The sequence below is a fragment of the Temnothorax nylanderi genome, unplaced genomic scaffold (assembly GCF_030848795.1).
Source record: "Temnothorax nylanderi isolate EJ_2023f unplaced genomic scaffold, tnyl_v1.0 TNYL_tig0482_pilon, whole genome shotgun sequence".
In the NCBI taxonomy this organism is placed as follows: Eukaryota; Metazoa; Arthropoda; class Insecta; order Hymenoptera; family Formicidae; genus Temnothorax; species Temnothorax nylanderi.
Window position 1 is genome coordinate 40,821 of NW_027249544.1, and position 17,846 is coordinate 58,666.

Genomic DNA, 17,846 nt, shown 5'->3' on the forward strand with positions numbered 1-17,846 from the left:
CCGATTTCACACGTAAATTGCAACCGATCATGTAACGAATTGAACGTCTCCAGTGTATTCTCAATCTCATTACAAGGAGCATCCATTGCAATGTCATCGACATACCAAATATAAAACTGTGGAACATAATTAAGCCGTGATATTGCAACCCGCTCCAGATCACACATAACCATATCTGCCGCTATTGGCGATAGTGGAGAACCCATGGGGCTGCCAAAAATTTGCTTATAATATTTATTGTTAAATGAGAAGTATGTCGAGTTGAGAACCAATCGGATTGCAATAGTGAATTCGTCAAGCGGAATGTCTGTGAGCTTCGAAATCTCATCCCACCTATTTGTTACACTGTCCACCACCAAGTCTGTTGGAACATTGGTAAAAAGTGAAACGACATCCAATGATATCAGAGTACGATTAGAGTCGAACGGCATACCATTTAATTTATTAACCAAATGGTAGCTATTATTAATATGGCTAGGAGATTTCGAAACGCCCTTCGACAGAATTTCATGTAGACAGCACGCAAGCATGTACAAAGGGCTATTAATGGATGATACAATAATTCTAAGAGGATTGCCCGGCTTATGTATCTTAGGCAATCCGTAAGCTCTCGGTAGGATGCCGTCCGTACAATTAAGTTTTTGGTACATGGAGTGATCAATATACCCCTTCTTCTTCCACCTTGTTATTAAGGAGCGTAACTCGCTCGAGAGTTTTTTTACCGGATCTTTCTCAATTAATTGGTAAAAGGAAGTATCCGAGAGTGATAACTCCATATTCCTAATATATTCGACCTTGTCCAAAGCCACCGTGACACTGCCTTTGTCAGCTTTTGTAAAGAGAATTTCTGGATGTTCCCTAATGAACTTTTTGGTGGAATTAATCCATCCTAAAATCATTTTTTCGTTCTTGGTAACCGTAAGTTTCTTGTTGGCAACATTATTAAGTAAAGCTACCGATTTGTTTCTGAAACCCCCTCTGATGGACTCTTGGCATTTGTTAATGTTACCTTCTATGTGCTTAATAAACTCTGTAATTAGTTTAGGTATTTCAACATCTTTAATAGGAACACCGAACCGTTCTCCCAATTGTAACAGATAAACAACTTCATCCGGGATTATATATGTGCTAAGATTGCGAAACCATCCATGCTGAACGGAATCTAACGAAGATTCTTGTTTAAAATTATTAGCTCAAAGATTGATATGAAATGCATTGGGTCCTGGTTTGGTAACAGAAATTTTTTTGCTCGGAATGTCAGAATCCACCGAGGTAACCTCACCAGAACAAAAATAATTAATGTCACCTATCATAGATTTCTTACGTATGTTGGAGCTTTTTACCAACCACCTTATTTTTTTATCAACTATTTCACATCGGCAGTGCCACAGATGACCCTCGACAATTTCCTGGCGAGAAAAGAAAGCATTCCCGATCCCCGGGGGCAATACATTAGAAATCGACCTGTAAACCCTGTACATATCATGTCTAACGCACTGTAAGCTTTTGTACGCGTCACTCAGTTCGAGTCTTAAAATGGATAAACAGTATCTATGAGTGATGATGTTAAGTTTGTTAATGTAATCGATTTGTAAAAGCCTGATGTTGCCTTTGGCTCGATTTAAGTTTAAGTGTGCAGGAATCACGTCCAACTTAATGCACGATCTTATAAATCTAATTTTAATTCGCAAAGAAACGCATATCTTCATTAACTTAATGTATTCGTTGAGCAAAGAACAAGAATAATCCCCAAAATAAGTTCTGATATATTTAAAAAAAGGAAGTTTAAAACGCAACATATCGCCCGCGTGAATATAAACAATAATGTATAATGTTCGCTTGGAATATAATAACAAGACAAAAGGGCTTGCGAACTAGCAGGTTGTTAATGCTGACATGTATTTAAAATCATAACAATGACTTGACAATAACAAACGTTTCGGCCATAACTGTGGCCTTCTTCAGTGTAGTCGTTAATTTAAAATAATATACCCCCTTATACAATAAAGAATCATTCGCTTATAAATTAGATCGCCTGCTACATTCCAACGATTAAAACGCATTCGCTTACATACGCTCACATCCTACGCACACCGTCTCAGTCAGATCGCAGCTCGTAGACATATCGCGTCTGGTATTACTCCAAGCCTTCGTAAAGTCAGTTTGCCGCTCGCCGATATATCGCGTCTGGTAATCCTTCGAGCCCTCGCAGAATCATGATGGGAAGGAATCCGTCCCTACACCGTCTTCACAATACGGCAAGAATGGATGCCCTTATGTGGAAATTTATTTCGTATTAAATTAAAAAGAACCAGTAAACTTATACAGCTCAACCTGCACTAGCTACCTTCGCTCGCGGAAACGCTTCTCGAACGACACATGTTCGTCAGTGGTCGGTCAGGTGTCAAATGCGAGCGTCAGCGGTCTATCCAGAGGGAAATTATGGAGGGGATAGAGTACGGGAGAGGAAGGAGAAGAGACCCACGTGGTAATCAGGAAGGTGGGAGAGTGTTAAGGATCGGGAGATAGGCTTCTGGCAATAACTCCGTGTCACTGTGCTTATTAAGACCGTCGCTCTGTCTCTTTATATGTAACATTTCAGAGATGAGACGTTTATTATATATCGGCTCATTGTCTAAGATCCTCACTCCTTCCCAATCTAATCTATGATCCGTTTTTAAACGATGTTCGGTAATAACTGATGGAGATCCGCTTCTCTTTAAGATATCGGATTTAGGCTCTTTAATTCTGGTTTTGAGCTGTCTTTTAGATTGCCCCACATAAGTGGCATCACAATCCACACAACTTATCTTATAAACTATTCCGCAGTGTGCTGATATGTCTAATTTGTCCTTGCCCGTTGTGATAAACCTGTTCAACTTAAACGGAATCGTAAAGGCAGGGCGAAAATTAATATTTTTGGCTAACGTCGTAAAGCCATCTGAAATAGTTTTAACATACGGAATAGTAAAATTAGAAATCTTAGCAGATTGGCTGCTAGGTTGTGTGTTATGAGCTAGGAATTTAATTCTTCTTCTGATCGTAGAAAAAATGAAACCAAGCGGATATCCATTCTTAAGTAATGTGTTAATTGTGTTTTTTAAATTTTCCTTGTGAAACTGCGGGTGAGAAAGAGAGATGATCTTATCAATGAGCCCGTATATTACGCCTTTTTTGTGACAAAGAGGATGGTTGGAATTAAAATTCAAATATCTGCCTGAGTAAGACAAATATTAATGTTTTAAAATATTACAGATAGGTAACTAAACCATATGAATTTGATATAAAAGACATTTTAAGACAAGTGAGTAAAAATATTTGATATAAAAGACATTTTAAGACAAGTCAGTAAAAATATTTAATACAAAATTATAAAATAATTACGTGACAAATTATAAAAATTTCAACAAATATATAATAGTAAAAATAAAATAATTTTACCTTCTACAAATTGAATCAAAGATCTCTTTTAGTCCAGTATTAGTTTCACGGGAAAGTCTTAGCATTTCTTCTTTCATTTCAAGCTGTGCTTTAATAAAAGTAACTTCGGATGATTATGTTCTTTCAAAGTATGTACTTTGTTATCCTGAACAATGGCGTTGCTTGGACATTTTGTTGTTCTCCGTGAGTTACATCGAAAGACGTTATCATAACAATTATCTCTAGAATACAAATAATCATCATATACATAAGTATGTGTCCCCTTCTGTCTTCCAGGTAAAATTTCCATCTACAATGAAACAAATTTGGTTACAAATACATACAAATTAAACATTTTATATTGTAGAAAATATGCTAATATTCAGTCCTCAATTAATATATCTTCAATTTTTTAATGCAAATAAGTATTATAATATTATTACAACAATACAATATTAACAAGGTTTTAATATACAGATTATCTACTACAATTACTAATAAACCACGCTCCTTTGAAAATTGAGCAAAAAGTAAAATGTAACCAAAATTAAAACAGCGTAAACTTTTGAAAAATAATTGTACGAAAATTATATTGCAGTTTACGTAATAATAATATTGAGTAACTAAAAAATCATATTGCTATTAATTTTCTGCAATTTAGTATAGTTATGTTAATAAAAGCATTAGTCACAAGTTAATTAAACATTTTATTTAACAGAATACACAAAATTATTTAAAACTCGGATGTAACACGTGGAAAATGCAAACTTTTTGGTATTGCTGGCATTCTTACTTACGTTGATAATAAAAGGCAGAAAAGAGACCGAAATAGTTTGTAGTAAAGAAGTTGCCACTTCTTGCAAAATATCTTGGTATATGTTGGTTTCCACTTTATTTCAAGTTACTTCAAAATACAACACGAGCACGGTATTTGTAACAAGAGCGATATTACGACAAGAGCGATATTACGGCAAAAGCGATATTCCACACAAGAGCATTTCAGGCACGTAACGACACGAGCATAGTTGGATAAGAAATACCGCGGAAAAGCGCGGAAAACGTGCACGTATACATGGTGTAAGAAGAAAGGTGAACCATTCCGCAGTAGGTTAAAAGTGGTGGGGAACAGTCAGCCAATTAAGGGTCGGCAGGAGACACGGTGGAGACCTCTGTCGGGTTGGCTTAGCTGCGACTCGCTGCGAGTCCGTATTTTATTTATTATAAATTTTTAAGAGCAAAAATGCAAAATCGGGCTTTGTAGCTGACTGCATTATTATATAAAGAGTATATAAAAAAAATTCACGAATCTATGTAACTTATTTTATGAGAAATCTTGTTATTACGAAATTCGTAATAACAAGATTTCTCATAAAATAAATTACATAGATTCGTGAATTTTTTTTTATATACTTTTTATATAATAATGCAGTCAGCTACAGAGCCCGATTTTGCATTTTTGCTCTTAAAAATTTATAATAAATAAAATACGGAATAAAGTGCAGTTTAACGTGCACTTAGTGCATAAAGTGCACCTGAGTGTACCTGAGTTTGCCTGGGTCTCCTGTCGACCCTTAAGGTGCGATTTCACGATGACGCTCGACGCTGGATTCGAGCGTCAAATCTAGTCACGTGATAGATTCAGAGGGACGTGAAATATAACATAACCACTGGATTGGCTGAAATGAGCGTCGGAGTTCGGTCTGAGCCGCCATAGTGGTCGGACGTGTTTCCGTCCCGTGTTGAGCTTCGATCCTAACCTCCCTGGCTGTAGTGCTTGATTTATATTGCTTTTTGTAGTGCCTGACTGGCCTTGCTTTCGTGGCCGTATTTGTTGCGTGTAGTCTCTGTGCTTCTCTCTCGGAGGGGGAGCTATTTTTGATTACGTATGGCGGATCACTCGGATCCCGTGCCGAAGCAGGATAACCCGCGAGCTCCCGAAGACAATGCCACCAGAAAGCCGTGCAAAAGAATGCGAACTGGTGTCTCGGAACAACAATTCGAAACGGCCGTAAAGCAACTACTGGAAAAGGACTCGACGATGGATCTCGAGGAACGTACAACGATCCAACGCGGGATTACACTGCCTGAGGGGCAGAGGGGCGATGCGGTACAGATAAGTGATATGCCCCAGCTTCATAAAGAGTCTGAAAGTGACGATATGGAGATAGAGGAGAGTATTATAGCTAATAAGCCCGACGCCCGCGCAAGCGAATTTTTTATAAAAAAAGCTGCCGTGGTAAATAATTCTAGGATAACTGACGACTCTCTATCTGCGCACATCGACGCTAGCAACAGCGGGAGTGCCAACGACTCTTGTTCACGTGATCTGCCGGTGAACAGTGTTATTGAAGAGGTCAGAGAGATATACGCCGTTTGTAACGGTAATCTAAGAGAGTGTACACAGCAGCAAGCCCGCCCTGTGATCACTAAATACGACAGCAGCTTTCTCGGCAAAGCGAAGATAACTATGAAATTACCCACTGATCAAACTACTGCGAGGAAGGGGAAAAATCTAATCAAAATATGGATGTGCTTGACGAACAGCCGAATCTGTCCGTCCTCTGTAGAAATGCTGAACCACTTTACAGCCGAAGCGGAATTTCCCGACTACTTGGAAGCCAACCTGGCCTTGGAGGTTATAGAAAAAATCCCAAACAAACTTAAAGCTTTCGTAGAGCAACGCTCCATGATCAATAGAGGAGTTATTGCGGACTGGCCCTCATCCATTAAAGACCTATGGTCGGTAATTCAAAACAAATCCGGTATCATTGGTTTGGAACGGATGTACCGACGTAAATGGGACAATACGCTAAAGAAAACTACTTTATCGGAAACAGATAATATAATTGTGACGTTCAAAGGAGTGGGTATCAGAGATCTAAAGATATTCACGAATAACGTCGGTTTGAAGGTTAGACCGTTTGTCCCGCAGACCAGGCAGTGCTATAATTGCTACAGGTTCGGACATACAAAGATATCTTGCAAAAGCGAAGCGTTTTGTATTGCATGCGGAGATAAATCTCACGGCCAATGTGAGAAGCCTGTTAAATGCCGCAATTGTGGTGGCCCGCATAAGTCTACATATAGAAACTGTCCGGTATTCGAGAAGAATGTACAAATTAATATTGTAATGGCTCATAGAAATATATCTTTTTTCAGTGCTAGACGTATTGTGGAGGGGGGCGATCGTCCTTCTGCCCCCTCGCCGGAGATCTCGAGAGGTGTGGGTGTTTGGCCGAGTTTGCCGTCTCCGAAGGCGGCCTCATACGCTGGAGTCACGCGTATTCGTGACAATACTGGACAGAGTAAACAGCGTTCTATGGAGGTCCCTTTGCCCCGACGCGTGGAGCCGATTAGGCGATTGACGGGTCCTGCCCGTGGGAGATCCCGGGAGTCCTCGGATGGTTCTAGTCAAAAGTACTACAAGCGTTTTGATTTACGCTCAGAGGAAATCAACAAGAACAAGCAAGGTATTATGTTCTCCTCGGCCAGAAATGGTGCCTCCTGGTCGAGCTTCGACATGTCTCGGGCGACGGGGGAGAACTCGTCGGCGGGACGCTTATCACAGGTGCCACAAGATTTTATTAATGGAATGAGGGAAATGTGGCCGCTCCTGCTACAGTTATCAAACAATTCGGACTTCCGGGCATTGTTGGACCGCATTGGCGATAGGAGTAAGCCCATGCAGAATGAATCTTTTGACGTAAGAGAGGCAAATGAATTAGTTGATCGGTCGGATTTATTTGAGAACGAGAGGTTTAGGCCTCTCTATCCGACATAGCGTTCGGTCTCCTACTGTGGAACTGTCGTGAATTTGGGACCAGTAAAAACGAATTAACTAAGCGTGTTGTGGATTTTGACATCGTGATCCTGACTGAGACTAAATGTACGGAAAATAATACAATTAATTTTTCAGGTTTTGACACCGTACAGAGTAAAAACCTGTTAAATAGTGGTGGCGTATCGATCTCTATTCGGAGGAGCATTGAGTTCGATGTTATACCGGCTTTGAATGATGCACCCTTCGGATACGATAGTATTGGCATTAATACCAGAAATCTGGATAACAACTGTAGTATTATGGCGGTGTATAGACACCCCCGTGATCCCATCACATCGCCTGATGTCAGATTGGTGGCCGGACAGGTACCTAGCTCTGCGAACTCGATTGTGCTGGGCGATTTTAATGCCTACAACTCCGCTTGGAATTGCGATCTCACTTCCCAGGACGGCGAAATTTTACACGATACAATGCTTGATATGGGTTTTATCTGCGTCAATACAGATACAAAATCCAGAGCCGGTCGATGAAATCAACGGGATTCCAATATTGACCTGGCATTTGGCACAACTAGTGTGTTGGATAAGATGGAATATAATCAGCTGGAGGACCCCTGGGATAGTGATCACTATCCGATAGTCTTTAATATGGATGGAGATACCCTTCCGTATAGAAAGGTTTCGAATAGAATCTCAACAAAAAAAACTGACTGGTCCCGGTTCCATGGACTCGTCGACAGTGCGGTCAAGACGGATCTCTTACCGCATGTTGACTCCTTTTCCGGGGACTCTAACGACTATTATAGGAAATTTATTGATATACTTAGATCATCGGTGAACCTTGCATCTGGCAGAACAAAGGAATTTAAACCTCCCGAGGTCAGTGCGGCCAAAAAACGTAAAATACAACACAGATGGTGGGATGCAGAGTGCGATGAGGCTATACGGAATAGGAAAAAGGCGTTCAGTATTTTCAAGCGATGTAAGTCCATTAATTCTTGAGTCAGCTACAAGCGCGCATGTGCTGTAGCTAGGAAAACATTTGCCTTCAAAAAAAAAAATGTTTTGAAGATTTCTGCGCAGGTATTAACCGTTTTACCAGTATAAGCTACGTCTGGAACACTATCAGGATTTTAAAAAATGCAAAAAACAGAGTTCGATGGAATTGCTGGCATACGAAGAACAGAGAAGAGGAAATTAAGAAGTCTATTGACAAACTTGCTTCCCCATATGTGGGGGCGGACCCATCATTTCCGATTAATCTGCGCCAAGACGATTCGCCACTGAGCTTACCGTTCCAGAGGCCTGAATTGGACAGGGCCATTGCAATGATTAAGAAGAACTCTGCTCCGGGCCTCGATGGCATCGAATATAAAATGATTAAGGAACTTCCCGAATCGGCACTTTCCTGTTTGCTGAAACTGTTTAACTGCATATGGCACTCAGATTCTCTCCCAGAGGAGTGGCTCCATTATCAGGTGGTCTTCATAGACAAACCTGGCAAAGAAAAGGTCCGCCCGATTTCTCTATCTTCCTGCGTGGGTAAGATATGTGAACGCATGATCAATGAGCGTCTAACATAGTGGGCGGAGAACGAAAACAAGTACAGTCAATCGCAAAATGGCTTCCGCAGGGGAAAGACCTGCGCGGATAACCTTGTCAAAGTAGTATCAGACATCCGTACTTCGTTGTGTTTGGGTGAGTACACGCTTGCTGCTTTCCTAGACGTTTCATCTGCCTATGATAACGTCGATTTCCGCATCATGATTGAGACATTAATCGCGTCTGATTGTCTTACGGGTATCGTCAAATTTATATGTAAATGGCTATACCGGAGACTAGTTCGCTTTATTGTCAATTCACAGGAATTCATGGAACGACTAGTATATGTGGGACTCCCGCAGGGCGCGGTTCTCAGTCCAGCTCTGTACTCTCTCTACACTAAGAAAATCTGCTCTGACCTACCGGAAGGCGTGTACTCGTGCGAGTTTGCCGATGATATCGGCCTATATGTGTGCGGTCCTAATAGACAACGTAATCGGGAGCTATTGCAGCTGGCAGTTAACTTGGTTGCCGAGAGATTACGATCCATCGGTCTTGACCTGGAGCCTCAGAAGACAGTCCTGGTCGAGTTTAATAAATATGGATTACACGATAAAACTCAGAGCATTACTATTCAGGGCTGTGAGGTGTTCAACAACGTGGAGTCAAAATTCTTGGGCATATGGATTGACAACGGGCTTAGATTCTCCCACCAAATCCGAGAGGTGAGGGGAAAGGTCGATAGAGCTAATGCGGTCGTTCAATATTTGTGCAGAATTTCGAAAGGTATGGAGGTTAATACAGCATTGATGCTGTATAAGAGCCTTGTCCGCTCGGTTACGGACTATGGAAGCTTTGTCTATCACCCGAGGGATGCCAACTCTAAACTAAAGCTCGAAAGGACTCAATATAAGGGCATCAGGACGGCTCTTGGATATCGTAACAGCTCCCCGAATAACGTCATTATTGCTGAGGCTAAAGTCAGATTGCTCGAGGACCGAACGGAAATGCTGGCCAGGAACTTTATATATAAAGCCATTGCTCATAATATGGATGGATTATGCGAAAGAATGCAGAAGACCTACGATAGCGAGATTCGAATACAATTTCGCCAACCGACATACACGATATCCTTATTGTCTAGGATCTGGAAGAAGTGCGCTTTCTCCAAGCCTCTTATTGGTCCCCCGAGGAAACACGAAGTCTTTCGTGGTGAGTTTGGAGCGCATACGTTTGTTCCAACGGTTGATTACTCTTTCGGTCTGACCAAAAAATCAGATAATAATTATACTGATGAACTGATGATCAGGGATATCATTACGAAATACCAATTAAACAGTGAGGCGGAGATTATTTTTACGGACGGTTCATATAATCCAGACTGGCCCTCTACTGGGGCAAGTATTGCTATAGAAGGACAAGAAACTGCGTATAAGATCAGTCTTCCTAAAGTATGCTCGTCATACACTGCTGAAATTTTCGCTATTAATGCTTCGCTAAAACTTATGAGAGCCACACGGGAAACAAGAAACAACCATATAATTATCATGTCAGACTGTAGATCGGCCCTCTCGGCAATCCGTAACAACTTCTTAACAGTACATAAGAGCAAATACGCGGTTGAGACTAGACTACTCATTTACTCACTGGAGAGGGAGTTGGACATGAAGATCGTTTTGATATGGATTCCCTCCCATATTGGAATTGCCGGGAATGAATTGGCGGATGGACTAGCTAGGGAGGCGGCACAGGAGCCTCCAGACATGAATATTGAGGTCCCAATCGAGGACCTGATGGCGGTTGCTAGAGAGGAAACTTGGCTCGCCACGCAGGCCTCTATTAAACGGGACTCTACGTACAAGGGAATATTTTATTTTACTAAGTTCTACGACGAGAAGGCTCGTAAGCCATGGTTTAGCAAGATCAATGCTGAAAGATATTTCGTGACCCTCATCAACAGGATCAGAGCGAATCATTACAATCTGGGCTCATCGTTATATAGGAAGAATTATGTCGACACCCAGCGATGTGATTGTGGATATGAATATGAGGACTTGAGGCACGTCCTGCTACAGTGCCAAAAATATGATGATCTCAGGATCAAACTAGATGAAGATCTTAGAGCCGCGAATTATCTCGCGAAAATAGATGTGTATAGACTGATTAAAAATAAAAATTGGAATCTGCTTTATTTGATTTTAAAGTTCCTTAAGGGAACAGGCAAGATAATTTAGCATGCTTACAGCATTTGTTCCAGTATTCCTTGTAGAAACGGTTTACATTGTTTGTGCTAGGTTGTCCACAGACAAAAGGCACTTTTACTCCCTCGCCCGAGGGAAAATCCAAAAACCCCCTGAAATGAGCGTCGAGTGTCAAAGCTAAACACAGTTTAGCTTTTTGACGCTCGAATCCAGCGTCGAGCGTCATCGTGAAATCGCACCTTTAAGGTGCGATTTCATGGGCGTCAGTTGACGCGCGTCAAGACGATTTTGTGACGTCATGTTGTTTCTGCGTCGACGCTGAGAAGTTCAGATTTCCCAACTTCTAGCGTCAACTGGCATCTCTACGCGAGTTCCAAAAATTGACGCATGAAAACCTTTTTCATTGCGCGTCAGAATATCGGCGTCATTATACTAATCTAACTTACCCGAACTTGATTTCGAGCGTCAACTGACGCCCATGAAAAAGCACCTTTACGCTTTGAGCTTTTATGCGAACATATGCGAAATTCAATACGGCTACTTACTGAGTTTCATCCATAGACATATTATATCTAGACCGAGCGTTAAGGAGTGGGGGTATAGGCGACGTAGAAAGAGAGACACTCTGTTGTGTGGCTGTTCGTTCTCTCTCGTTTCGCGCATGCGTACGCAAAATAAGTGTGATGGGAGGGAGGCATTAAGAAAGAGGAGCGAGGTGGAACGAGAAACTAACTTGGAACGTGAAACGGCTAGAAGTTGCTGTATCACAGAGTAAATACGTTTTTTACATATAAAAAAATAATGCTTTTTACGGCGAGTTTGTTTATCGGTATTTATTCAAGTTTATAAAAGGACGCCAATAAAATAAAGTAGTGAAATAAAGTGCTGGGGAACGTGAAAACTCTCTTTCTCTATGGTAGATGGTGACTATATATATCAAACGTTAATAAATACTATAAACAGATGACGTAAAAAGCAATATCTGTTTATATGTAAAAAGCATATTACTCTGTGGTTCTGCAGCTATACGGCATAAAGTAAATACCATCGATATTAGGAACAAACACAAGTTGTATGTATTTTGGTTATTATATATATATGAGCTATTATAATCTTAAAATCGCTACTATTTTAAGTGATAATTATTTTTAATATTTTATAGCAAAAGTTAGTGTGGCTAAAATTGCCAAAAATTATGAAGTGCCACATATGTTACAAAGAATGGAATCCTTCGTTTCCATGGCAATTTCACAGGTAATGTATAATAAATCTGAGTATGGTTAGATTTTATTACATATATATTTATTTATTATATATAAATATTCTTCAGCTTCAAATCAAAATAATGTAAAGTATTATATGTTTATAGTTTTTCAAAAGATATGCAGAAAGGCGGAGGAACCTCATTCAGGGAATTGCGATGTATAAAATAAAGTCTAATTGAATAGCAAATAAATATAAATAAGGTATAATTATAAATAAATATATAAAATAATTAAGGTATAATTGAATACAAAATAAAATGACAGATGTATTGGAACTGTTGCTTAGTGTTTATTAGGATATATACTTATCGTTTACATATAAAATGTTATAGTATTAATGTGTTACATTAACATAAAATGAATATTAACAATTAATGTTATAGAAACATATAACATTAAATGTTGTAGTATTAAAAATGTGTAGTAGTTTTGTTTATATACTTTTAAAATACCAGAGAAAACTTTAACCATATGTATCTTATTCAGTATTATAATTCGAATTCTATTGATTTTGAAAAAGTGTTAATTTATTGTTTTTCATTCTTATTCTTCGGATGGAATTTGTAAGCGTTGTACTTTCATGTTTAAGACACGCGTTGAAAAAAGTTTTCAAAATTAGTTTTATTATTTGACTTCGGTGATCAAACAATAGATACTGTTCATAAATATGTCTATCTGTATCAAATACATATGAAGGAAGTGAGCGGAAAGATTGACATATTAAAACATTTAATATATTTTTAGTTGTAAATAATTTGTCTTGATTACTTCTGAAAGTTTTTTCTGCGTTCTTACATATTATAATAACATCAGGTGATGCTACATACAAACCACCGCGATTTTTTCGCTGTAACAGTTTACCAGTATATGTGTTTGATTCTTTCTGTGCCTCGCTTGCAATGAGCAATTGTTTACAAAATAAACAATCAATTTTGTGTGTAATAGTTTTAGCAACAAATCCAGACATGTACGTAATAACTTCCTCAGCATATTCAGTTAAAAACCAATTATTGTTTTGATTAAAATAATCATGATCCATAAAAATAGCATTTGCAGCATCTTGCTCAGAATCATTATCTGCGTTTTGTTGTACACTATGTGCAGTTACTCTTGCTCTTTTCTTACAGATTCATTATTAGATACATTAAGTAGTACAGTGTCGTCTTGTGGAATGCAGTTTGCACTTAAAGGAACAGACACATTTGCTAAATGTAATACTTTTCTATAAGATGCTTTGAATTGTTTTGCACTCGGATTATTGTTCCAACCGGAACAATAATCATTATTGTTTCATTCTTCTAATCAAAGAAAAGAAAGTTTCAATGTGGTCTTGGGATAATTTGTATGTTAACAAAAACTCTATTGTATTTTATTAAATAGCTGTTCTGCTAAAGCAATACTATTTTGTAAATCAATAACAAACCCAATAAAGCCTGTTTTTCGTACACTTTGAAGTACAGGAACGTCTTTAATTTTTAAAGATTTAATATATAAAACAAACCTCTCAATGTTATCTTTTAGAATACGTATTTTATTTTTCGTTATTGCTCGTTTGGTTTCTGTTTTATTATTTAAATTTTTAGAATTTAATATGTCAAATACGTCGTTAAATGTCTTGCAAAATGTCGCGGTTGCTGAAGCTCCGGCAAAATGAGGTAATTTTAAGTCATATTCTCCAAACCCAAGTGCAGCAGTTACCGAATTACTGAAAACTTGTGCTGCTAAATGTACTTTCATTTTTTCGTTGTAAAAGTATACATGTCTACTTCTAACTTTAGTCGCAAGGTGTAATTTTTCCGCGTCTTGTAACGAAACTAATTGCCGTATAAATTTCCAACTAATTATATGATTTTCGTTATCACTTAAGTCTTCCTTACCAAGTGCATTTCTAACAAGTTTTATCATGTGACACGCGTCATAAAAAATATATATACGTTTAGACTCATCAGCGGGATGGACCAAATATGGTACAATCTGTTCAATTTCAGTTTGTTTCAAACGTGCGCCCAATTCTTCACACATAGATATATTGGAAGATACTCCATCAAACGTAATATATACTGACAATATCTAGATCGTTTTCATGAAAAGTGCACATAAAATAGTCTTTAATAACTTTGCTTTTTCACGGCCATTTAATTTATCAGTGAAGTAATATGCAATTGGAAGTTTAAAATTCTGGTTTATTGCAACTAACATAAAGACAAAAACTTCACTAGCAAGCGGCACTTTATCTTTAGCAACGGCACTGATGTCAACAAAACCATGTGATTTTTGTCCATCCCAATCAACACTTTTTCTAATACTCATTTCATCAAAAGTTAAATTGAACACTATTTTCTTATTTTTTTTCGCGAGCATTTCGAACTACATTGCGTACGGTTTTTAATGCTTGGTCAGATATACCGGAGTCGCTACTAATATTTCGCATCCATGTTCGAATAGTAGTTGGATGTGGAAGACATTTTAAAAACGTTGTTCTTAGGAATGAGTATGCCGCAGGGGAGTGAAAATGGAGCGTACAAGCAAAACATCTCAAAGCGTGTGGAAAAACTTTTGGCTTTCGCTTATTTAAAAGTCTTATTAGTAATTCTTCTACAGGACCAGGCACTACATCCTATAAAACATTACGATATTATTTAATTTACCACCCGTAACATGATAAATTACACCATTTCTACTTTACCGAAGTATTCGCGTTCTCTATACGTTTATATGCAATGTCGAAATAAAATAAGAAGAAACTTGTTATTTTAACTTCTTACATTTACCTAATTACTTTTACATTTACATGATTACTTACTTTTCTTTACTTTTCTTACTTTCTTAAGGGGATCCTGAATACCGACAAAAACAGTCAGAGCTCGTTCTAGCCGTTCTGTTTCAGTCGTTTCAGTTCCTTGTTCCACCTCGCTCCTCTTAATGCCTCCCTCCCATCACGCTTATTTTGCGTACGCATGCGCGAAACGAGAGAGAACGAACAGCCACACAACAGAGTGTCTCTCTTTCTACGTCGCCTATACCCCCACTTCTCAAATTTAGGCATATGCTCGGTCTAGATATAATATGTCTATGGTTTCATCGTGTTGTTTATCGTGAACAACGTCAGGGTTGCAAATAATTAAATCAATTTCTGATTTAATTCAAAAATAATTCGTAAGTCAATTTTGAATTATTAATTATTCTAAACTTTAAATCATAATTAAAATTTGATTTATGAATTACACAGGTTTTAATTCACAAATCAATTTTGATTCGTGAATTACACAGGCTTTAAATCACAAATAAATTTTGATTTGTGAATTACACAGGCTTTAATTCACAAATCAATTTTGATTCGTGAATTAAAAAAGCTTTAAATCATAAATTAATTTTGATTTGTGAATTACACAAGATTTAATTTACAAATCAATTATGATTCGTGAATTACAAAAGCTTTAAATCATAAATCAATTTTGATTTGTGAATTGCACCGGTTTTAATTCATAATTCAAATTTGATTTGATATAAATATTAAATAAATTGTCAAACAATTATAAATTTACTCATACATTGTCAAGTAAAGAGAAATTGAACATATCTGACAATTAGGGCATGGGAACATTACTTCAAATTAAAATCATATCACAAATAGATATATCAATTAATTACAGATTGACAATATTGATATTACTATCAAGATATATATATTAAATATAATATATTTTTATCCAAATTGCGTTATACATATCTTATTTCATTTCTGAAACTTTTAGGGCTCAGACGCAATGAGAAAAATAAGGAATAAGATAAAGGAATAAGGAATAAGGCATGTTGCATCTCACTTTAATGTACGTGTATTGAAGTGAGCCCTTGAAGAGCGCGCTACCTAAAAGCTCAAGTTCTGATTGGTTAAGATCTCAGACCTCCGCCATTATGCGCAATGGTTCACCTTTCTTCTTACACCATGCACGTATATGTACCGTGATTTATTAGACTGGTATTCATTGCTCGATGTTAAGGTATCTTTTCATACGCAGTATGCTGCAGCAGCATTTCTATATTATTTCGCTGTTATCGGTTAAAAATTGAAATGTGTCATCTGATAAAAAATTTTTAACTAATGGGCACGTTCAGCGGAAAAAGCTGCTCAGTGAGCGCTTTGTGATTCCTTAAGAGAATCCTATAATCGTCCGCGGAACTGAATTTTTGTAAAAATTTGTAAAAGGATTTCTTCGTATTACTTTCATAGATTTGAAAATCCTTTTAGAAAACGAAAGTATAGACATTAATATGTGTCATTTCTATATTATTTCGCTGTTATTGGTTAAAAATTGAAATGCGTCATCTGATGACAAATTTTTAACCAATGATAGTAAACCACTGCAAACTGTTGTCACAGCGTGCTGCCGTATGAAAAGTTACCTTAAGAGGGGTTTTACAATAAGTTGCAAACGAATCACATCGTCCTATCATGGTGTTTGCAATTGGCGACAAGACATTTACAACTTAGAGCCTCCGCACAAGCTCTCGCATGGTAACGTAACGTAGATCAACGCACAAGAAACGTATAACGCCGTAACGGCCGTAACCAATACGTTTCTTGTGCTCACGTTACGTTATGCTACGTGATCATACGAGAGTCTTGTGCGATGGCTCTTATTGTAGAACCCCCCTAAGAGTAGCTTAACCTCGCTTGTGTGATATTTTGCTCATGTTGTTTTACGCTTGTGTCGTATAATTCGAGTAAAGGATATTTGTTCCAACTTTATTTCATAATGATTTGTCGTGATTTTATGATAGGCGTATGCTGTAGACAGGATTGTAAAATGGATCACGCAGTAAAAAAGTGCATTAAAGCATCATGCAATAGAAATAAATTGTGCAAATTCGTACATCTCACAGAGTATGAAGTCTGTGAAATTAATGAAAATATAAGACCTTTCCGACATACTGTGTATTATGAAATGAAACGGTTGGCATATATTTTAAGAGAATCTCTTCCAGAAAAATTAAGGACACATGCTTGTACAATAGGCATGTTAGGAGAATGCCTTTGGCCTTGTTTAACATGTGAAACAGCTGGTAGCAATAGTAAGTTTTTTAACTATTTTAGTATTTTAGTATTTGATTATTTATATTACAAAGGTGAATTAACGAAAGTACTTTCTGTTTTCAGTGAGAAATGTGCTACCATGCTGCAATAAATGTTATATTTTGTTAACGCAAGGCAACCTTACGGCATTGCTTTGTGGCCATGCGTATTGCAAGTATTGCTCAGACCGGTTTTCAATCCAACTAGCAGGCCCTGTTCCTGTTTACTATTGTACAAAATGTAATAAATAGACAGGGATGTTTACAATATGTAAGTTAAAAATTAAGATCTTTATTTATACAATATTCGATATTTAAAATAACAGGTTCTAATAGAATTTGCTTAAATATATTTCTTATAGAATACTTTAAAGAAGATTTTGCAATATGTAAATGGCAAAAAAATTTTTTAAACATTTTAAACTTATTCTGACATCTATTGCTCAAAAATCTTTTAAATATATATACATTTATTTTGAAGATAACCTGTTCAAGGAAACAAATTACTTAAATTTATATATGATTTTAATGAAGACAAAATGTTTTTACAGTTGGAGTAAATTGA

At 37.6% G+C, this 17,846-nt stretch overlaps 1 protein-coding gene and 1 long non-coding RNA gene across 2 annotated transcripts; both read left to right on the forward strand.

The window, feature by feature from the left end:
* The first annotated feature begins 11,747 nt into the window (after positions 1-11,747).
* LOC139783247 (uncharacterized) lies at positions 11,748-12,483 on the forward strand. Its single transcript, XR_011721180.1, has 3 exons — positions 11,748-12,015; positions 12,106-12,197; positions 12,313-12,483. It is a non-coding gene; the product is annotated as an uncharacterized lncRNA (long non-coding RNA).
* A 4,482-nt stretch (positions 12,484-16,965) lies between these two features.
* LOC139783250 (uncharacterized) lies at positions 16,966-17,533 on the forward strand. Its single transcript, XM_071722401.1, has 2 exons — positions 16,966-17,285; positions 17,362-17,533. Exons 1-2 carry the CDS (start codon positions 16,966-16,968, stop codon positions 17,531-17,533), a joined length of 492 nt encoding a protein of 163 aa, XP_071578502.1.
* Positions 17,534-17,846: the final 313 nt, after the last annotated feature.

Bases quoted from the DNA above. Each gene is read 5' to 3' on its own strand.
- LOC139783250 (XM_071722401.1), top strand. From the start codon at position 16,966: ATGATTTGTCGTGATTTTATGATAGGCGTATGCTGTAGACAGGATTGT. The intron at 17,286-17,361 runs GTTTTTTAACTA...GTACTTTCTGTT, and splicing joins ACAGCTGGTAGCAATAGTAA to TTCAGTGAGAAATGTGCTAC.